The 22491-nt window shown below is 45.1% G+C and overlaps 1 protein-coding gene across 1 annotated transcript in view; it reads left to right on the top strand.

The window, feature by feature from the left end:
- The window catches only part of KMT2B (lysine methyltransferase 2B), an 880409-nt gene that overhangs the window by 190113 nt on the left and 667805 nt on the right, over positions 1 to 22491 (top strand). Inside the window, 1 exon segment of the mRNA XM_030212457.1 lies at positions 13428 to 13598. Within this exon segment, the coding sequence (XP_030068317.1) occupies positions 13428 to 13598 (171 nt within the window).

The following is a 22491-nucleotide window of genomic DNA, read 5'->3' on the forward strand; positions in this document are numbered from 1 at the left end:
CATATAGACATTTCAAAGTATGTTTGTTGTTCCTATTTACATGATTCTTAGTACTTGACAGTATTAATTTGCAATCTTTTGTCTGATTTTTATTTAAGGACACCTGATCTACTACGGTCTCTTTTGCAACCTCACTGTCAGGATACCCTATCTTCCCTGTTTTGGTGATATCTTTGAAAGATACCTTATCCCGAACCATGCGCTTTTGAGTGACTGTCGGCCTTCCCCCCCCCAGCCTACATGCTGTTCTGTAAATACGTGCATATCTTACATAGCACATATTTAATAGTAACATAGTAGATGACAGCAGAAAAAAAAACCTGCATGGTCCATCCAGTCTGCCCAACAAGATAAACTCATATGTGTATACCTTACCTTTATTTGTACCTGCCTTTTCAGGGCACAGACCGTAGAAGTCTGCCCAGCAGTATTTCCCGCCTCCCAACCACCAGTCCCGCCTCCCATCACTGGCTCTGGCACAGACCGTATAAGTCTGCCCTCCACTATCCTTGCCTCCCAACCACCAACCTCTCTTTATATTGGCATACACTTGGGTGGAGCGTGAATTGGACTCTAACGTATGCATATAACTTAGAATGCTATGGGGGCAATTTTATAAATTGGTGCTAAGATGTAAGTGGCACAGCGGGCTGCACTTAATGCCAATTCTGGGTATGTCTAAGCTGTTGTAGAATACTAGCACAAAGGCACTGTGGTGCACCAAAGGTTTGGCACACCATCTTATGTCAATGGCTGATGTAAGTTTGTGTGCATGTGTGCACTATCCAATATGCACAACTGATAGTATTCTGTAAGTTATGGGTGTCACCTGGTGACACACCCACGCTCACATGTATGCCTTCCTAGCAATTGTGCACTAAGGAGGTCTTTTACTAAGGTGCACTAGCTTAATCGGGTGACGCTAAATGCTAAGACTCCCATTGTATTCCTATGGACTTCTCGTTGTTTACCGCCAGCTAAAAACTCTAGTCCACTTTAGTAAAAGACCCCTGAGTGACTTAGACATGCTGGTTGCAGAATAATGCCTAGCACTTATGTGTGTAACTTTCAGTATGGGTGCCAGTGAAGCACATAAGTGCTAGCTATCTGTAACATATGTGCGCTTATAGAACTGCCTTTCACAGGATATGTGCCTAATCTCATGTGCATATATACAGTGATATGAAAGTATTTACCCCCTTTCTGATTTTGCCTAATATTGCATATATGTCACACTGAATGGTTTTTGATCTTTAAACCAAATGTAATAATAGAAAAAGAACCTGAGTAGACACACAACACAGTAATTTATTTAAAAAATAAAGTTCTCAGAGGACCATTAGGCCATAATAGTCCATATATGTGGATGACCTCATCCATAGAGCCTGGTGTGGAAAACACTTCCTAGTGTAGTTTCACAGTGAGTATGAGGCAGCGCTCCCACCACACACACATGCGTGGGTTCCTTCCTGCCCAAGTTGCAAACACTGGACCAACAGTCTTTTTTATCCATGGTGAAGAGAGGTCATGTTCATCTGAGGTTCTTTTAATCACATTGTTTTCTTCTCATCTGGTTCCTTCCCTAGTGGGGATTATTTGCTTTGTTCTTCATAATTTTCTTTTTTGCACCAAGTATACCTTTCCTATATGATTTGATTTAGGGTGTATTTATCCCTCCCAATATAGTGGACCACCCACTATACTGGGAAGAAATAAACCACCCAAGGCTGCATCAGTTTGCTCTTATTAGATACTCATCAAGAATTTGTACAATTAACAGATCAGTTCAGTGATATCTCACAGGGAATACAGAGTATAGCTACATGGAATTACCTCTATATCTGAGACTCCAAAGAATATACAAGCAACATGTGCAATCAATGGTTATGGGAATACAGCACCACAGCTCACATAGGTTGTTCTCTGGGTCTGAGTCTTTTAATGCCAAAGCCAATTAGTGGATATAAAAGACTCAAAGCTACTTATGAGAAAGCAATTCATTACTTGTCAATTCAGATAGCAATTGATTGGTTTCTCATGTGAGAGAGCAGCCAGCTGGGGCGGCCTCTCCTATTGAAGTAGGAAGTACACTCATTTTATATCCACATTCAGGATACAGGTAATATGACAGTAATCACATCTTATTGATCTATGCTAATATAATGGTTAACACTGATTGGTTATGTATGAGTTGATTAGTATTTTTTTTTATTATATTTATTTATTTATAATTTCAACATATTATACAAGCATTCAATCTGTGCAAGAAAAACAGAGCATCTATACTACTTTTAGGAAACACATAATTTTTCCCCTCATTATCAGAGAGAGGTAAGAAAACATAACAATTAAATCTCTTTCTTAGACCACTAATCAAACAAGAAGGGGGGTTAGGTATAATGGTGGAAAAAACAACAAGAAAACAATTTTAAATCATAGATGGCCTGGTTAACTTCACGCTACTATAAATATTAATCCTGATTTCTCACTATTCAGAAACTATCTGGTTACTTTCTTCATTTCTAGAAAACTTTTAAACTGTTGCGGTTCGAAAAAATACATATTTTTATCTAAGTATGTATCACACATTTGCATGGATAAGACAAAATAAAATCTTGGCCCCCAACAATCTAGTTTCTTCTCTATAGGCTAAAAAAGCCTTTCTTCTATCTTGTGTGGATTTCACCACATCCGGGTAGATCCATATCTTATCTCCAAGAAACATTTTAGTTGCATTTTTAAAGTACATTTTCAATATGGCATTCACATCCTGTTCGAAAACTAATGAAACAAGCAAGTCTTCCTAACTAGGATTTCAGTTGCTGATTGTTCTAAGAAGGCGGTTAAATTTTGTAAATCTCCAGGAGCCTTCAATTTTTCTCCCCTTTTTAAATCTGGTAAGTAATATATTTTATTAACTGGGGGAATCAACTCTGGGGAGTATAGAAGGTTTTCCATCAGAAATTTTTTAAACAAATCCTTCGCATTGATTTCAGAGGAAACTGGAAAGTTCAAGAACCTCAGGTTTAAACGTCTGTTATAATTTTCAAACTGTTCTATCTTTCGATGGGTACCATTTTGTCCTTTATAAGCAAATCAGATTTTTCTTTCAAAGTCAATAATTCTTGTTGAACGGCTATATTAGTTTTTTCAGATTCTTTTTTAAAAGTATCCAACGCTGAAGTTACCAAATCTAATTTACTCACAATTGGGGTCACAACAGAAGTCAGCTTCTGTATCGCCTCCCAAATAGTATCCAAAGTTGCCGCCTCGGGAGCCTTAGGCTCTACTTTGTTCTGTTCTCCCAGAGCCTCGTCTTGGGTTCCGGTGGACAGGTCATCTGTTGCGCCATCTTCAGACGCCTCTAGAAGTCCTAACCCGCTTCTGAGGCCTGCTGGACAAGGCGGGGGATTAATCTCCGGCGAGGATAATGATGTCTCCACTCCCCGTGGAGAAACGCTCCACCGCGTCTCCCATTACGGGAGATTGACTCAAGCCGGCCTGTCGTGGAGTGCTGGTTGCATACTTCGTCATCGTCGTCTGCACTAGGGCAGGTTCGGGATTCACCACCGGTAAACCCCTTACTACCCCTTTCCTTTTGGTGTGTGGCATTTTAGGTAAATGTGTTGCGGTAATCGTCTTCACCTAAGAAAAAGTCAGCGACGGTGTAGAGCGTCTACCAGTCCATCCGCCATCTTGACACACCCCTACCGAGTTGATTAGTATTTTACTGGAAAGGTCAATAATAGACTAGCTTTTACTGGAAATCTAAGTCATCTTCCTGAGAAGCCATCTTGTTCTGTTTTTCCAAAAACATCTGTGACCACAATGTTGCTAAACGATGCTACTCTGTTTTTCCCACTCACGCCCCTTCCTCATTCTGCTGCATGAGAGTGTCATAATAGAACATGAGTTCTGCAGTCACACTGGAGTTCAGGTTAAAGTCATGGGCCTATAAGGTTTTCTCTCATTTTAGATCCTGAACCAAAGTCAGGCCTTGAACCAAAGCTCATAGCTGTAATAATAATATACATATACCGTTAGGCAAGAGCAGCGACTTGCACTCTCAGCAAGCTGGCAGCCAGATCCTTCTGCAGTTCAGACTGCAGAAAGGCCAAGATACGCGGCAACGAAGCCTGAAAGGGCGAAACAGCCCGCTCGGAACACCAAGCCTCAAATATGCCCCAAACCCATGCGTAAGCCACAAAGGTGGATCACTTCTTAGCCTGAAGCAGCGTAGTAACAACAAAATCTGAATAAGCTTTCTTTTTCAACTTCGCCCGCTCAAGAGCCAGGCTGTAAGAGCAAAGCATGAGGGATCCTCCATAAGAGCCCGGTCCCTGCCACAGAAGATCAGAGGACAGAGGAAGACGGAACGACTTGTCCACCAACAGCCAAATAGATCCGCAAACCACGGACATCTGGCCTGATTAGCATATGGCCCTGATGATTCTGAATTCGATGTAGAACCCTGCCGATCAATGTCCATGGGGGAAAGACATAAAGATGAACCTCTGCTGGCCTTGGCTGCAGAACAGCATCCAGTCCCTCCATGCCACATTCCCTTCTTCTACTGAAGAACCGAAGGGCCTTGGCATTGGTGCATGTCGCCATCAAGTCCAGTGCAGGAATCTCCCAGCATTGCACGATCAAGTGAAGGCCATCGGCGAAAGTTCCTTTTCTTCTGAATCCAGAGTGGTGCGGCTGAGAAAGTCAGCATGCATATTGTCCACCCCAGCAATGTGCGCTTTGGACAGTTGTAGAAAAGTTTCCTCCGCCCAGCTCAGTAGCAAGTCTGCCTCTTCCATCAACAGAGGACTGCAAGTGCCCCCCCCTTAACGGTTGATATATGCCACTACTGTCATGTTGTCCGAGAGGACTCATACTAGTTTCCCCCTAAGGAGATCCCGAAAGGTCTTCAGTGCCTTGCAAATTGCCCGGAGCACCAATCGATTGATGGACCAAAGTGCCTCCGTTGCGGACCACTGTCGCTGTCCATAACGGGCAAAGCAATGTGCTCCTTATCCCATCAGAATGGAATCTGTTATCGGCACCATCCGGTTGGGCGGGTAACTGGGAGACACCTTGGGCATAATTGAAAGGGGCGCCCACGTTTACCTGAGGACGTTCTCGCAGGACATTCGGGAAGGGGCGGGGAAACCCGTATTATCGAACAAGATTGGCGTCCGTCATTTGTTTCAATACCTACGGTCGGGGACGCCCCAAATCGCGAAATTTAGGTCAACCTTAGAGATGGTCATCCCCGATTTCGGCGATATGGAAACCAAGGACACCTATCTCAGAAATGACCAAATGCAAGCCCTTTGCACGTGGGAGGAGCCAGCATTCGTAGTGCACTGGTCCCCCTGACATACCAAGACACCAACCGGGCACCCTAGGGGTCACTGCAGTGGACTTCAGAAATTGTGCCCAGGTGCATAGCTCCTTTACCTTGTGTGCTGAGCCCTCCCAGACCCCCCCAAACCCCACTCCCCACAACTGTACACCACTACCATAGCCCTTAGGGGTGAAGGGGGGCACCTACATGTGGGTACAGTGGGTTTCCGGTGGGTTTTGAAGGACTCACATTTACCACCACAAGTGTATCAGGTGGGGGGGGGGGGGAGGGGGGATGGACCTGGGTCCGCCTACCTGAAGTGCACTGCACCCACTAAAACTGCTCCGGGGACCTGCATACTGCTGTCATGGTGCTGGGTATGATATTTGAGGCTGGAAAAAATATTTTTAAATTTAATTTGAGGGTGGAAGGGGGTTAATGACCATTGGGGGAGTAAGGGGGAGGTCATCCCCGATTCCCTCCGGTGGTCATCTGGTCATTTAGGGCACATTTTTGTGCCTTGTTCATAAGAAAAAAGGACCACATAAAGTCGTCAAGTGTTCGTCAGGGACGCCCTTCTTTTTTCCATTATCGGTCGAGGACGCCCATGTGTTAGGCACGCCCCAGTCCCGCCTTCGCTACACCTCTGACACGCACCAGTGAACTTTGGTCGTCCCTGCAATGGAAAGCAGTTGAGGATGCCCAAAATCGGTTTTGATTATACTGATTTGGGCAACCCTGTGAGAAGGATGCCCATCTTGCGATTTGTGTCGAAGATGGGCGTCCTTCTCTTTCGAAAATCAGCCTGCTAGTGTCAAAATTGCTGGACTGAAGCCACCAGTGTAAACTGCGATGTGCCAATGGTTGCCAAAGCAAATGTCTCTCGTAGTCCTCCGAAACAGGGGAGCAACGACTCAACAAGGACTGTTGTAGGGGCCACATGTGTGGTCAGGCCCACAAGACCACCTTCAGAGTTGCTGTCATGGACTCTAAATCCTGGGTGTAATCCCACATCCTGGGAGCAGGATTTCGGAGTAGGAGAAGAATTTGGCGCTGAAGCTTGATGAGCCTCTGCCGGGGCAGAAAAACTCGGCCCTGGGTTGTGTTGAAGAATACACTCAGGTATTCCAGAGTCTGAGTTGGGACAAGGTGACTCTTGAGCACATTGATCACACTGCCTAGGACTGTAGAAGGGAGACCACCCGAGAAGTGGCCCGCAAACTGTCCTGGACTGAGGAGGTACAAATTAGCCAGTCCAAATAGGGAGGACTTGAATTCCTTCCCACCACAAACGCAGCTACCACCACTACCATGACCTTTGAAACAGTGTGCGGAGCTCATCAGCAGTTGATTACCATTAGAAACGTGTTTCCCCTTTCATTCGGCCCGCTCAATATATTTGCTATTTTGGGGTCTGTCCTCCCTCGGAACCTTGACTCATATTTGAGGACTAATTTTCCAGCCAAGGTGAGGGAATTATTTGTGCAATTGGATCGGTGGAAAGGGCTGACGATCTCATGGATTGGGCGTGTCAATGCGATTAAAATGATCATTCTCCCAAGGTTTCTATATTTATTTATGGCATTGCCTAGATCTTTGCCAGACACATTTTTTCGGAGCCTGCAGCGTAGAGTTTTTTCCTTCATTTGGAAGAAAGGCACCGCGCGTGCGTCGACAGTGATGTAGTCAAGCACGTCTGCAGGGAGGGATGGGGGTTCCCTCATTTCTCCTTTATTATCAAGCAGCTCATCTTCGGATATTGGCGGACTGGCTCCAGGGTGGAGGGAAAATTTGGCAACAGTTTGAGCAAAGATGGCTAGTTCAATATCCATTAAAAGCAATACCGTGGCTACATTCCTAGACTTCTTAGGGAGGTTATCCGACAGTCGCCCCCTTTGCTTCGATGGTCTCAGGAGATTTGGAGCATGGTAAGAGAGAAATTTTTTTCCGGGCCGATTGTATTTTTTGCATATGTTTGTTCGTTTTGCTCCACAGTTTGGTCCTGTTGCCCTGGATGCTAGTTACAGGTCTTGGGAGGAATTGGGCCTCTGTCAGCTGGGTCATGTATAGGAGGAGGGAGAGATCATTTCATTTGCTGACCTATGGGAAGAATATGGCATCTCTTCTGTGCATGTTTTTCATTATTGCCACCTCCGAGACTTTATTGTGAGATGGGCAAAAGGAGATCTCTGTTTGGCTGAGACCTGTCTTGAGAGCGCATTAGCTGGGGGAGGGGGGGCTTCTAGGATATATCAAGCTCTCCTTTCTTTTAGTAAGCCCATCATGTATACTAGCAAAATGGGAGTAGGCGTTAGGCACTTCTTATGAATATGGGCAATGGGAGGGGGTATTTAAATCCCTTCTAAAGGTCTCCATTTTCTAGTGCTCTGGTGAGAATGGGCATAAAATGCTTTATTGTTGGTACTATACACCCACATATTTGGCCAGGATGTTTAGTTCAGGGTCAGCTTTGTGCTGGCGCCAGTGTAGGTTGGAAGGAGATATGTTCCATGTATGGTGGTCATGCCCATTTGCACAAACATTTTAGACTATGATATTGCAGTTTATTTTTAAGGTGACTAAGGTTCAATATCCTATGAAGATGGACCATTGTCTTCCGCATTTTAGGCCGAGAGGAGTTAAACCAATTCATGACTTTGCCATGCAAGTGTTTGTGGCTGGTAAACTGGTCCTGGCCGTGGCGTGGAAGAGTTCTACACTCTCGGGTTTTACAAGCAATTCTACACAAGTTGGACTATATTCATCTGATGTCTAAGTTAACAGCTATGTGCACAGGTCAATGGTGATCTACCATAAGATCTGGGACTTATATGTTCACTGGACCTCATGCCAGACTGCCTCCTAATGTACCTATGTTTTGAGGATGGGGGGGGGGGGGTTCGCTTGGGCATGATAACTTTTGATATCCTGATGTTTAATGTGTCTGTAATTGCTGTTATTTTATTTTTACAATAAAGAAAAATAAACGTTAAAAAAAAAAGCTCGCCAAAGGACAGGTCCCTGTGGTACACCACTGATAACATTCCTTTCCTCAGAGCAAACTCCATTTACCACTACACTCTGTCTCCTTCAACTTCTATTTTTAACCCAGTCACTTTAATGCCCATACCGAGGGCACTCAGTTTATTTATCAGTTGCCTGTGTGGAACCATGTCATTTTGGCTTTGCTAAAATCCAAGTATACCACATCTAGCGCCCCTCCCGTATCCAAATATTTGCTCACCCAGTCAAAGAAATCAATCAGATTTGTCTGACAAGACCTGCCTCTAGTGAAACTATGCTGTCTTGGGGCCTGCAGTCCATTTCATTTTAGAAACCTCACAATCCTCCGCTTTAGAAGCATTTCCAGGGTCTGTAATTTCCAACCTCTTCTTTACTTCCACTGTTATGTAAAGGGACCACATCTGCCCTTCTCCAGACCTCTGGGACACTCCAGACTCTAAAAAAGCATGGGAGAGGTTCGACAACGAAGCCACAGGAACATCTCTGAGTTTCTTGAGTACCCTTGGATGTATCTCATCAGGCCCCATCGCTTTCTCTATTGTTTAGCTAGCTCCTCCTGAACACATTCTTCTGAGAATTGACATTGGTCTACCAAACATCCATTCCCATTAGCATTTATTTTTTGCAATCCTGCTCCCGGCCTTTCGACTGTGAACACAGAACAGAAATAATTGTTAAGTAGTTCAACTTTATTCTTATCAGCTTTTTCGTATTCCTCTCCTTCACCTTGAGCCTCACTATGCCATTTTGGCACTTTCCTCCTATCACTCACATATCTAAAAAATGTCTTGTCCCCCAGTTTTACTGTACTGGCTATCTTTTCTTCCATTTGTATCTGCTTTCTTGACATCTTTCCAGCTTCTCTTAGGTTTTCTAGGTATTTTTGGCTGCCTTCCTCTTTTTTCAAATAAGAGTGGGCTAAGATTCCTCAACAGAGATGTGAGAGACTGATATCAAATTATTGGAACCATTTATTTCAGTTAGTACAACCAGCTAATTTTATGGGGCAGTTACTTTTCACATGGGTGACATGAGTGTTGGATAACTTTGTTCCTTAATTCAGTGCTTCTCAACCCAGTTCTCAGAACATACCCAGCCAGTCAGATTTTCAGGATATTCACAGTGAATATGCATGAGATAAGTTTGTATGCACTGCCTCCTCAGTATGCAAATCTCTCTCATTTATATTCATTGTAGAAATCCTATATACCCGACTGGCTGGGTGTGCCACAAGGACTGGGTCAAGAAGCAGTGCCTTAAATAAGTGAACTAATAATTTAAAAGTGTGTGTTATTTAACCCTAGAACGCATATTGGGGGCCTTTTAGGCCCCCATGCTTACATTTTGCTATTATCTGCAAAATTACTTTAGTTAGAATTTGAAACTCAAGGTATTACTCAAGTATGTCATTGTTGATAATATCCAGTTGTTCATATAATTTTTTTTCATAGGCATTATGGTGTAACAATGCTTGTTTGGTGAAAACTACATCTGTACGAATTGGGGGCCTTTTAGGCCCCCGCTGTTTTTATCATGTTCTCAGAAGTGTTTGTGTCTCAAGTTACTTATTTGTACTCAGTAATGCTGGTGGAGGGGCCAGGGTGTGGATAATAACATGTGAGGATGTCAATGTGATTTTTGGCGGAGTGATAAGGCCATGACATCACCTCAGGTCCTCTGAACACTGAGGACAGTATACACTGTGAGCTAATTGCTGAAGGACCTGTGATAAGATAAGCTGTTGAGAGGAAATCTGTTTCATTTTCTAACATCTAGTCAGCAATGGCACAGTCTTCCTCCAAGTGTCTGACTAACCAAGAGATTGAAGCGATTATGTTTCAAAGCGATGATGAAAGTGAACTATCTTTGTCTGATGAAGAATATCTGCCACCAGCTAATCAAACATCCTCATCCAGTGATTCTTCTGATGATGAAGAAGTGAATCTAGTGGATCCTCAAGAAGTGATAAGTAGAACATCCAAAACGAATGTTTTTTGGGACAGTAATCCTACATTAGTCGGACGTACTCCAATACACAATATTGTGAGACAGGCTCAAGGAGCTGTGGGAAGTCCCAGTTACTTTACCCCTAAAGATGTATTCTGTACTTATTTTTCTGACAATATTGCAGAAGAGGTCCTATTATGTTCAAACCTAGAAGGAAGACGTATCGCTTCAGCAAAAAATAAGTCCTGGAAAAATATCTCAAAAGAGGAACTTTATGCATATATTGGACTTTTCCTGCTGCAGGGAGTCAAAATCGTATGATGTCCCAATACGAGAATTATTTCTGGACCCACTTTCTGATCCACACTATAAGGCGACAATGTCAGTGGGCAGATATGAGGAAATTAGAAGGATCATTCGCTTTGATGATAAGCGAACTCGTGCAGCGAGGTTTGAAACAGACAAATTAGCCCCTATCAGTTATATCTGGAACATATTTATCAAAAATTGCACAAAACTTTACAATCCTAGTACTAATGTTACTGTAGATGAGCAACTTGTACCGTTCAGAGGACGCTGCAAATTCATACAATACATGCCCAGCAAGCCAGCCAAGTAAGGTATAAAAATCTTCTGGATGTGTGATTCTGCAAATTATTATGGCATAAATGGCGTAATCTACTGTGGCAAAGAGGTTGGTGCACCAGTACAGAAGGATCTGGGGTCTGAAATAGTCAAAACTCTTGCTGTTCCAATATTCAATTCAGGTAGAAACATCACCATGGACAATTATTTCATCAATGTTGAACTAGGCAATTTTCTGCTTGCAAAAGCTATTACACTTGTTGGTACTATAAAGCAAAACAGACGAGAAATTCCAGCAGCACTCAAACACAATCGTCAGCGAGCACTTTATGAGAGTGTCTTTGGATTCAATAACAAAGCGACTTTGGTATCTTACAAGGCAAAGAAGGAGAAATCTGTAATTTTAACTCAGTACCATGCATCACGATTGCAGGTGTGACAGCCAATAACCAAAAATTGAAACCAGAAATCATCCTGCATTACAATGCGACAAAAGGAGGTGTAGATAAAATGGATGAGATGGTGGGAGAATATTCGTGTAGAGGCAAACCAAAACGATGGCCTGTAGTACTATTTTCAAATATGCTTGATGTAGCAGCCCTAAATTCATTCATTATTTATACAGAAACTCATCCTGAATTTCATGCACAGAGGAAGGACAGGAGACGCTTATTCTTGAAGGACCTTTGTCATGAACTTGTAATACCTCACATGATAGAGCGAAGCGACTTGAAATGCTTGCCAAAGAAAACTAAAGAAGCAATGAAACGGTGTGGCGTACAGTTTTCAGATTACTCCGAGCCAGGAGAAAGAAAACGAAAGCGTTGTTTCATGTGTCCAAGAAACATAGAGAGGAAAACTGAGCGATATTGTTCCACTTGTAAGGAAACTGTTTGCAAAGAACACTCTTCTGAAAAAAATAACATGTCAGAATTGTTTGGAAGACTAATATAATAGAAAAGAAAGTTAGAATAAAAATGTAGCTGCAGCTAGTTTGCTATAGATTTCTATGCATTTTTGTGTGTTTCATGTCTTTGCGTGAAATTTGGGAAAAAAAGATTTTTGGTGTTTTCTGTGAAAAATTATAATTAAAATGTTGTCCACTATTCATATTTTATTGAGCAATTTTGAAATAAACTTGTGAAAGTTATTTAAGTTATGTATATTTTTAACGTCATGCGTTCTAGGGTTAACTTCCATTTGTCTAATGTTACATTTTGTTTAACAACCAGAAACCATTCAGTAATTTATGTGCAATAATAGGAGAAATCGGAAGGGGCAGACTTTTATATCATTGTACTTACGTTTACCTACATGTTATCTGTCAGTTTATAAGGAGCTGTTTGTGCACCTAAACCTGTTTTATTTGTGTAAATGGTTTTAAAAATTACTTCCAAAGTCACCTTGGTGGTACAGGGGAGGAAAGACTGAAGATTGCAGATGGTCCATGGCAGCATAGTTGGCAAGTACTAATGGCCAGCAGATCTCTTTCTTCAACAACATCTGTCTGTGCTTCAGACTTACTGAATTACTTTACTCTGATACAGACTTCCACCCAGGGATGCATATGGTTTAGCTGACAATAAATCTCTACTTTACTGACTGTAACTGGTAGCCCAATAGAATTCCCAGTTGGTCAAAGAAGATGCAGTAAGCATTCATAGTAACCAATAAGGCCCCAATGAAAGTCAAATTGGCAACCTGAATTGTCTGCCTTACAGATATTCATTTGAACAGGTGTTTAATATTAGAAGTGTTGAATTGTTTTTAGTCTACTTTCATGTGTTGGTATCCTATTCACAATTCATTTTTAGTACTTACTAGATGATCCACAGGTAGCAGGATTTTTTTAAATGGAATTATGCATATCTATACTCCCTCATTCTCGGGTCCTTTTACCAAGCTGCAGGTAAAAGGGCCCTTCACTAGCAGTGGGGGCCATTTTTCCCGCATGCCAGGGCCCTTTTTACTGTAACGGATAAAGCCCCCAGACACACATGGCCATGCAGTAAGAGAACTCTTACCACGTGGCCATGTGGCGGGAAACCCTTATGATGGCCGATTACCGCTGGGTTATTGCTGTGGAAGCCATTTCCTGGGGTTTTCTTTTTCCCCTGGAAATGGCGCGATTGGGGTGGGACTACCGCCAGTGGCTGCGTTGGGCTGGCGGTAGTCCTGGAAGAGTGAACGGTAAGCCTGCGTTGGGCTTACCGCCTCTCTGTAAAAGGGTCCCTTTGTGATTTAGGCTTTATTTTTTTATGAAAGTTATTTGTAGATGCAAGTTATTAACTTAGGGGATCTTTTATTAAAGTTTAGCTCGAGTTATCTACAGCAGGTCCCATAGGAATAAAATGGGCCTTGCTACAGATATCTCGAGCTAAGCTTTAGTAAAAGACCCCCTTAAGTTACATCTAAACAGATGTAAACTACATAAAAGTAAAATAGTGATTTGCAATAGTATTTTGCAGTCTCACGTAACTAGGATTCTGATGTCTTTGTTGGGCAAAATGATAAGATTTTCTTTTCTCATTAGTCCTCTCCCCAGGCTCTTTCCCCTGTCCCAGCAGAAGAAGAGAAGGTACTGGAGCTACAGCCTATTATAGAAGCCTCACTACCAGCAATAGAGGGTAGCATCCAAGATACCAGCATGAAGAAGATGGAAGTAGAGTCTCCAGTAGTGGATGGGCAGAAGCCCAAGTTGCAGGTAAATTCTCAAACATGGGTCAAACGGCAGCTCCTGAGATTGGGAATTCAGCTTGGGGTGGAGAGAGTGCTGGATAAATAAAATCTTAGTATTTTTATTGGCTTACATCAACAGTTGTCAAATCAGTCTTTGAGACACACCTAACCAGTTAGGTTTTCAGGATGCATGTGAGAGAGTGCATACGGTGGAGGTAGTACGTGCAGATTTATTTCATATATACTTATTGTGGATATCCTTAAAACTTGACTGGCTAGGTGTCCTGAGGACTGGGTTCAGAACTGGCTTAAAGTAGTTCACTGAAAATGTTCTGTTCGGATACTTAATTTGTTTAGAGTTTAACAGCATACAAAGCCCCGTTGCAATATATACATCATTTGAGCTATATGGCATAATGCAAAGGGTCCAGCTGTATTAAAATGAGTTCAATTTAAAACATACTCAATACAGCACTGGCCCAGAATTAACCTTAACAAAGGACTGCTGTATGGAAATTAACAGATCTCCCATGATGGCTAACCATGCTGCTGGTAATACTAAGAACATAAACGTTGCCATAAACGTTGAACAGGTGGTAGAGCAGCTCCACCAGCGGGACACCGCATTCGACAAATTCTCCCGCCGGGCGCCTTCAGCATCTACCTCAACTGGTAGACGTTTTTATGGCGGACGAAGGACTGTTACCTATTCTTCTAATAGGCGTAGGTACAATCCTCCCTCTCGTCAGCCCAGGCCAAGCCCCAGCGCGCTCGTTCTCGTCAACAGCGTGCAACTCAGCAGGACCCTACGGCTCCCCAGCAAAAGCAAGGGATGGGCTTTTGACTGGCTCCAGCAGAGCATAGCCGGAATCAAAGTGTCTGTGCCAGACAATCTGCCGGTTGGGGGGAGGTTAAAAGTTTTTCACCAAAGGTGGCCTCTCATAACCTCCGACCAGTGGGTTCTTCAAATAGTCCGACTAGGATACTCCCTCAATTTGATTTTCAAGCCTCCAAATTGCCTACCGGGAGCTCAATCCTTCAGCTTCCAGCACAAGCATGTATTTGCAGAGGAACTCTCCGCCCTTCTCAGTGCCAATGCGGTCGAGCCCGTGCCACCGGGGCAGGAAGGGCTGGGATTCTATTCCAGGTACTTCCTTGTGGAAAAGAAAACTGGGGATGCGTCCCATCCTAGACCTAAGGGCCCTGAACAAATATCTGGTCCGAGAAAAGTTCAGGATGCTTTCCCTGGGCACCCTTCTTCCCATGATTCAGGAAAACGATTGGCTATGCTCTCTGGAATTAAAGGATGCTTACACTCATATCCCGATACTGCCAGCCCACAGACAGTATCTTCGATTCTGTCTGGGAACACAGCACTTTCAGTACTGTGTGCTACCCTTTGGTCTCGCCTCTGCGCCCAGGGTGTTCACAAAGTGCCTGGCTGTAGTAGCGGCGTCTCTACGCAGACTGGGAGTGCACATATTCCCTTACCTCGACGATTGGCTGGTGAAGAACACCTCCGAGGCAGGAGCTCTACAGTCCATGTGGATGACTATTTGACTCCTGGAGCTACTAGGGTTTGTGATAAATTATCCAAAGTCCCACCTTCTTCCTGTTCAGAAACTCGAATTCATAGGGGTTCTGCTGGATTCGCAGACAGCTCGTGCCTACCTCCCGGAAGTGAGGGCCGACAATCTTTTGTCCCTTGTTTCTTGGGTACGAGCGTCTCAGCAGATCACAGCTTGGCAGATGTTGAGATTGCTCGGCCACATGGCCTCCACAGTCCATGTGACTCCCATGGCTCGCCTCCACATGAGATCAGCTCAATGGACCCTAGCGTCTCAGTGGTACCAAGCTGCTGTGGACCTAGAGGACGTAGTCCTGCTGTCCACGAGTTTTCTTCAGTCCCTCCATTGGTGGACAATTCGGTCCAATTTGACTCTGGGACGTCCTTTCCAAATTCCTCAGCCTCAAAAGGTGCTGACGACGGATGCGTCTCTCCTGGGGTGGGGAGCTCATGTCGATGGACTTCACACCCAAGGGAGTTGGTCCCTCCAGGAGAAAGGTTTACAGATCAACCTCCTGGAGTTACGAGATGTCTGGAAAGCTCTAAATGCCTTCAGAGATCGGCTGTCCTATCAAATTATTCAAATTCAGACAGACAATCAGGTTGCCATGTATTACATCAACAAGCAGGGGGGGCACCGGATCTCGCCCCCTGTGTCAGGAGGCCGTCAGAATGTGGCTTTGGGCTCGCTAGTACGGCATGTTTCTTCAAGCCACGTATCTGGCAGGCGTAAACAACAGTCTGGCCGACAGATTGAGCAGAATAATGCAACCTCACGAGTGGTCGCTCAGTTCCAGAGTGGTACGCAAGATCTTCCAGGTGTGGGGCACCCCCTTGGTCGATCTCTTTGCCACTCAAGTCAATCACAAGGTCCCTCAGTTCTGTGCAAGGCTTCAGGCCCACGGCAGACTAGCGTCGGATGCCTTTCTCTTGGATTGGGGGGAAGGCCTCCTGTATGCTTATCCTCCCATACCTTTGGTGGGGAAGACTTTGCTGAAACTCAAGCAGGATCATCGAGGCACCATGATCCTGATCGCTCCCTTTTGGCCACGTCAGATATGGTTCCCTCTTCTTCTGGAATTGTCTTCCGAAGAACCGTGGAGATTGGAGTGTTTTCCGACCCTCAGAACGAGGGGGCGCTTCTGCATCCCAACCTCCAGTCTCTGGCTCTCACGGCCTGGATGTTGAGAGCGTAGCTTTTGTATCCTTGGGTCTCTCAGAGGGTGTCTCCAGAGTCTTGCTTGCTTCCAGGAAAGATTCCACTAAGAAGAGTTACTTCTTTCTATGGCGGAGGTTTGCCATCTGGTGTGAAAGCAAGGCCCTAGATCCTCGCTCTTGTCCTACACAGACCCTGCTTGAATACCTTCTGCACTTGTCTGAGTCTGGCCTTAAGACCAACTCTGTAAGAGTTCATCTTAGTGCGATTAGTGCATACCATTATCGTGTGGAAGGTAAGCCGATCTCGGGACAGCCTTTAATTGTTCGATTCATGAGAGGTTTGCTTTTGTCAAAGCCCCCCATCAAAACTCCTACAGTGTCATGGGATCTCAATGTCGTTCTCACCCAGCTGATGAAACCTCCTTTCGAGCCACTGAATTCCTGCCATCTGAAGTACTTGACCTGGAAGGTCATTTTCTTGGTGGCTGTTACTTCAGCTCGTAGGGTCAGTGAGCTTCAAGCCCTAGTAGCTCATGCTCCTTATACCAAATTTCATCATAGTAGAGTAGTCCTCTGCACTCACCCTAAGTTTTTGCCAAAGGTGGTGTCTGAGTTCCATCTGAACCAGTCAATTGTCTTGCCAACATTCTTCCCCCGTCCGCATACCCGCCCTGCTGAACGTCAACTGCACACATTGGACTGCAAGAGAGCATTGGCCTTCTATCTGGAGCGGACACAGCCCCATAGACAGTCCGCCCAAATGTTTGTTTCTTTTGATCCCAACAGGAGGGGAGTGGCTGTCGGGAAACGCACCATTTCTAATTGGCTAGCAGATTGCATTTCCTTCACTTACGCCCAGTCTGGGCTGACTCTTGAGGGTCATGTCACGGCTCATAGTGTTAGAGCCATGGCAGTGTCAGTGGCCCACTTGAAGTCAGCCACTATCGAAGAGATTTGCAAGGCTGCGATGTGGTCATCTGTCCACACATTCACATCGCATTACTGCCTACAGCAGGATACCTGACGCGACAGTCGGTTTGGGCAGTCGGTGCTGCAGAATCTGTTCCGGGTTTAGAATCCAACTCCACCCCCCTAGGCCCATTTTTATTCTGCTCCAAGCTGCACTCTCAGTTAGTTGAATAAGTTTAGGTCAATCTCAGTTATGTCCTCGCCGTTGCGAGGCCCAATTGACCATGTTTGTTGTTTTGAGTGAGCCTGGGGGCTAGGGATACCCCATCAGTGAGAAGAAGCCAGCCTGCTTGTCCTCGGAGAAAGCGAAAGCTACATACCTGTAGAAGTTATTCTCCGAGGACAGCAGGCTGATTGTTCTCACCAACCCGCCCGCCTCCCCTTTGGAGTTGTGTCTTCCCTTGTCTTTGCTATTTACTGGACTGATGAACACGAGCGAGTTCGGGCAGGAAGACAGTCGCGCATGTGCGGTGTGCGTGCGCGCTCGAGGGCTAGTAAACGTCTTTGCTAGAGAAGATCTCCGATTGAAGGGGCTGCCGTGGACGTCACCCATCAGTGAGAACAATCAGCCTGCTGTCCTCGGAGAATACCTTCTACAGGTATGCAGCTTTCGCTTTAGGTTGTATCTGTGTTTGTGAAAAAGACATGGCTTTCAGTTGGCATTGGCTGTGCAGGATCGACGATCTGTACTATTCTGTCTGGTTTCATTTTACAATAGGTGAATTGATGTTCTAGTGCTCACTGTAGTGTTTTAAGGTGTTTTCCTTTTCTCTGTGTGATTTGTAGAAATGACTTCTTATGGTATGGTAGAATTGCTCTATAGGTCCTGAGTGTTTTGTATTCTCGGCATACCTAGTACTGGATTTTGGAGGGGGGTGTTAAAAAATGACCGAGAGGGAGGGAGGGCGGCCTTGGAGCTGGGAGCCCTAGGGGGGGGGGGAAGCCCTGGAGCTGGGGGTCTTGAAGCTTGGAGGGAGCGGCCCGGGAGGGGTGGCCAGCCCTGGAGCTAGGGTGGGAGCAGAGTTAGGATGGGGGTGGGGCCCCATCAAATTGGTTTGCATAGGGCCCCGCACTTGCTAAGACCGGCCCTGGGCGTCTTGGCAGAGAATCCAAGGTTGATCTTTTGGACCTTGTCATGAAAGTAATCAGCCAGAGATTGAGGAGAGGGGGGGGGGGGCAGGAGCTGAGGGTACTTTGAGGAGGGAGTTCAAGGTAGCGAAGAGGAGATGTGGGTTAGAGCCAAGAGAATTAGTCAGTTGAGTGTAATAGTCTTGCTTGGCGAGGACTACGGAGGACTGAAAGGAGGTCAGCATAAATTTGAAGTGAATGAAATCGGCATGGGTGCGAGATTTCAGCCAGAGGCTTTCAGCAGAACGGGCACAGGACCATAGGTATCGGATACTAGGGGTCAGCCAGGGTTGAGGATTGGTACTTCTTATGGGACGATGGTTGAGTGCTGGTGAAGTTTGGGCTGAATTCCTGTCCTGCTTCCTCCAGCTTGCGTTGCATCGGCTGCAGTCCTTGCCTGGTAGTTCCTGTCCTGAAGTTGCTGGTACGTCTGTTCTGCCTTGTCTGGGTTTGGGTGATTCCTCCTGCCGCTGCCGCCCTTCGGCAGTGGCCCAAGGGCTCACTAACCCCGAGGTTCCACGAGAAACGTGACAGTAATCTACTTAGATTTCTGCAAAGCTTTTGACACGATTCCCCACAGGAGGCTATTGAATAAACTTGACAGGCTGAAGATAGGACCCAACGTGGTGAACTGGATTAGGAACTGGTTGACAGACAGACGCCAGAGGGTGGTGGTTAATGGAATTCACTCAGATGAGGGAAAGGTGAGTAGTGGAGTGCCTCAGGGATCGGTGCTGGGACCGATTCTGTTCAATATATTTGTGAGTGACATTGCCGAAGGGTTAGAAGGTAAAGTTTGCCTTCTTGCGGATGATGCCAAGATTTGTAACAGAGTGGACACCCCGGAGGGAGTGGAAAACATGAAAAAGGAAGCTAGAAGAATGGTCTAATATTTGGCAATTAAAACTCAATGCAAAGTGATGCACTTAGGGAGTAGAAATCCACAGGAGATGTATGTGTTAGGCAGTTAGAGTCTGATATGTACAGATAGGGAGAGGGATCTTGGGGTGATAGTATCTGAGGATCTGAAGACGAAAAAAACAGTATGACAAGGCGGTGGCCGTAGCCAGAAGGTTGCTAGGCTGTATAGAGAGAGTTGTGACCAGCAGAAGAACGGAGGTGTTGATGCTCCTGTTCAAGTCGTTGGTGAGGCCCCACTTGGAGTATTGTGTTCAGTTTTGGAGGCCGTATCTTACTAAGGATGTAAAAAGAATTGAAGCGTTGTAAGGAAAAGCTACAAAAGTGGTATGGGATTTGCATTGCAAGACATATGAGGAGAGACTTGCTGACCTGAACAATGTATACCCTGGAGGAAAGGAGAAACAGGGGTGATATGATACAGACGTTCAAATATTTGAAAGGTATTAATCTGCAAACAAACCTTTTCTGGAGATGGGAAGGCGGTAGACCTAGAGGACATGAAATGAGGTTGAAGGGGGGGCAGACTCAAGAAAAATGTCAGGAAGTATTTTTTTCATGGAGAGAGTGATGGATACTTGGCATGCCCTCCCGCGGGAAGTGGTGGAGATGAAAAAGGTAACGGAATTCAAAAATACGTTGGATAAAGATAAAGGAATCCTGTTCAGAAGGAATGGGTCCTCAGAAGCTTAGCAGAGATTGGGTGGCAGCACTGCTGTTTGGGAGGTGGGGCTAGTGCTGGGCAGACTTATATGGTCTGTGCCCTGAAAATGGCAGATAAAAATCAAGGTCAGGTATACATATAAAGTAGCACATATGAGTTTATTTTGTTGGGCAGACTGGATGGACCGTAAGGTCTTTCTCTGCCGTCATCTACTACGTTACTATGAACCTCCATGCCACTTACCTACCTAGCAAGATCAACTGCCTGGCAGACAGATTGAGCAGGATATTGCAACCGCACGAGTGGTCTCTAAACATGGGCATAGCCTGGAAGATCTTCCAAGAGTGGGGCATCCCCTTGGTAGATCTTTTCGTTACTCATCTCAATAACAAAGTCCCTCAGTTCTGCTCCAGGCTCGGGTCACATGGCAGACTAGCGTCAGATGCCTTTCTCCTATATTGGAGGGAGGGTCTTCTGTATGTGTATCTACCTATACCTCTCATAGAGAAGATTTGCTGAAATTCAGGTAAGAACTGGGCACCTTGATTCTGATCACTCTTTACTGATCATTTCAGTTCCCTCTTCTTCTGCATTTGTCCTCCAAAGATCCGTGGAGATTGGAATGTTTTCTGACATCACGGAGAATGAGGGTTCCCTTCTGCATCCCAACCACCAATCCCTGACCCTCACAACTTGGATGTTGAGAGTGTAGAACGCGAACACCTGGGATTGCCTGATGGTGTCTCCTATATCTTGCTGGCTTCCAGGAAAGATTCCACTAAGAGGTTACTCTTTCAAGTGAAAAGGTTTGCCTTCTGGTGTGAGAGCAATCCCTTCTCTTGCCCTATGCAAAAACTGCTTGAGTACCTCCTACACCTCTGAGTTTGGTTTGAAAACCAACTCTGTAAGGGTTCATCTCAGTGCAATTTGTACTTAATCATCACCATGTAGGAGGCAAGTCCTCCTCTGTGCTGCCTTTAATTCGCTTCACGAGAGGCTTGTTGCTGACAAAGCCCCCTACCAAACCTCCCACTGTGTCATGGGGTCTCAACATAGTCCTCACCCAGCTGATGAAAGCTCCATTTGAGCCTGAATTCCTGTCAACTGAAATTTTTGACCTGGAAAGTTGTGTTTCTGGTGGCGGTCACTTCAGTTTGCAGAGCCAGTGAGCTCCAGGCCTTTGTAGCTTACCCACCATATACTAAGTGTCATCACAACAGATTAATCCTCCACATGCACCTTATGTTCTTTCCCAAGGTAGTGTCAGAGTTTCATCTTAACCAGTTAATTGTTTGCCAACATTTTTCCCAAAACCTCATGCCCATCCTGGCGGAAGTGTACTGCATACTTTAAACTGCAAGTGGGCCTTAGCCTTGAACCTGGAGCGGACTCAAGTCCATAAATAGTTTACCCAGCTATTGGTTTCTTTTATCCCCAGCAGGTTGGGGGTGGCCATTGGCAAGCACACACCTTCAAATTGTATAGCAGATTGCATCTCATTTGCATATGCCCAGGCTGGGCTGACTCTTGAAGGTCATGTCACTGCTTACTATGTCAGAGCCATGGCTGTGTCGGTAACCCACTTGAGATCAGCCTCCATGGAGGAGGTTTACAAGGCTGCAACGTGTTCTTCAGTCCACACATTCACTTCCCACTACTGTTTGGAACAGGATACTTGACGCGAAAGGTGGTTTGGACAGGCAGTTCTGCAGAATTTGTTCGGTGTCTAGAATCCAACTCCACCCTCCTATGCCCCGTTTTATTCTGTTCCAGGTTGCACCTACACAGCTAGTATGTATATAGTTTAAGGTTGATTGAACTTTTAGTCTCGACATTTTGAGACTTAATTATCCTAGCTTTCTTGTTTTCGGTGAGCCTGGTAGTTAGGGATTCCCAGATGTGAGAATATGAAGGCCTGCTTGTCCTCAGAGAAAGCAAAGCTAAGTACATAAGTAATGCCACACTGGGAAAAGACTAAGGGTCCATCAAGCCCAGCATCCTGTCCACGACAGCGGCCAATCCAGGCCAAGGGCACCTGGCAAGCTTCCCAAACGTACAAACATTCTATACATGTTGCCTGTAGCTGATGTTCTCTGAGGACAGCAGACCGATTATTCTCACATACACTCCCATCTCCTCTCTGAGTTGAGTTTAGTTGTATGCTTTTTGCATTTTCACCTGATTGGAGGACCTGCACTCGCGCATCAGATGGGAAAGCAATAGCTCATATGTGGTGGGATGCTGCTAGAATTTTCCACTTGCTAGTCAGTGTCTGCACTGGGCTCCATTGGATGACGTCGCCCAGATGTGAGAATTATCGGCCTGCTGTCCTCGGAGAACATCAGCTACAGGTGAGTATCTTTGCTTTTCTTTGTCACTTCTAGTTACCATTTCAATTTCTAATTCAGTATTAGATACGTATAGTGACTCGTAAGATCTTTCATTTGGGCATTCCTGCAAAGGACACACTATTCATTGCATGATGGCCATTTAGATTTACCAAAAAATCAACAC

Source organism: Microcaecilia unicolor, chromosome 8, assembly GCF_901765095.1.
Source record: "Microcaecilia unicolor chromosome 8, aMicUni1.1, whole genome shotgun sequence".
Taxonomy (NCBI): Eukaryota; Metazoa; Chordata; class Amphibia; order Gymnophiona; family Siphonopidae; genus Microcaecilia; species Microcaecilia unicolor.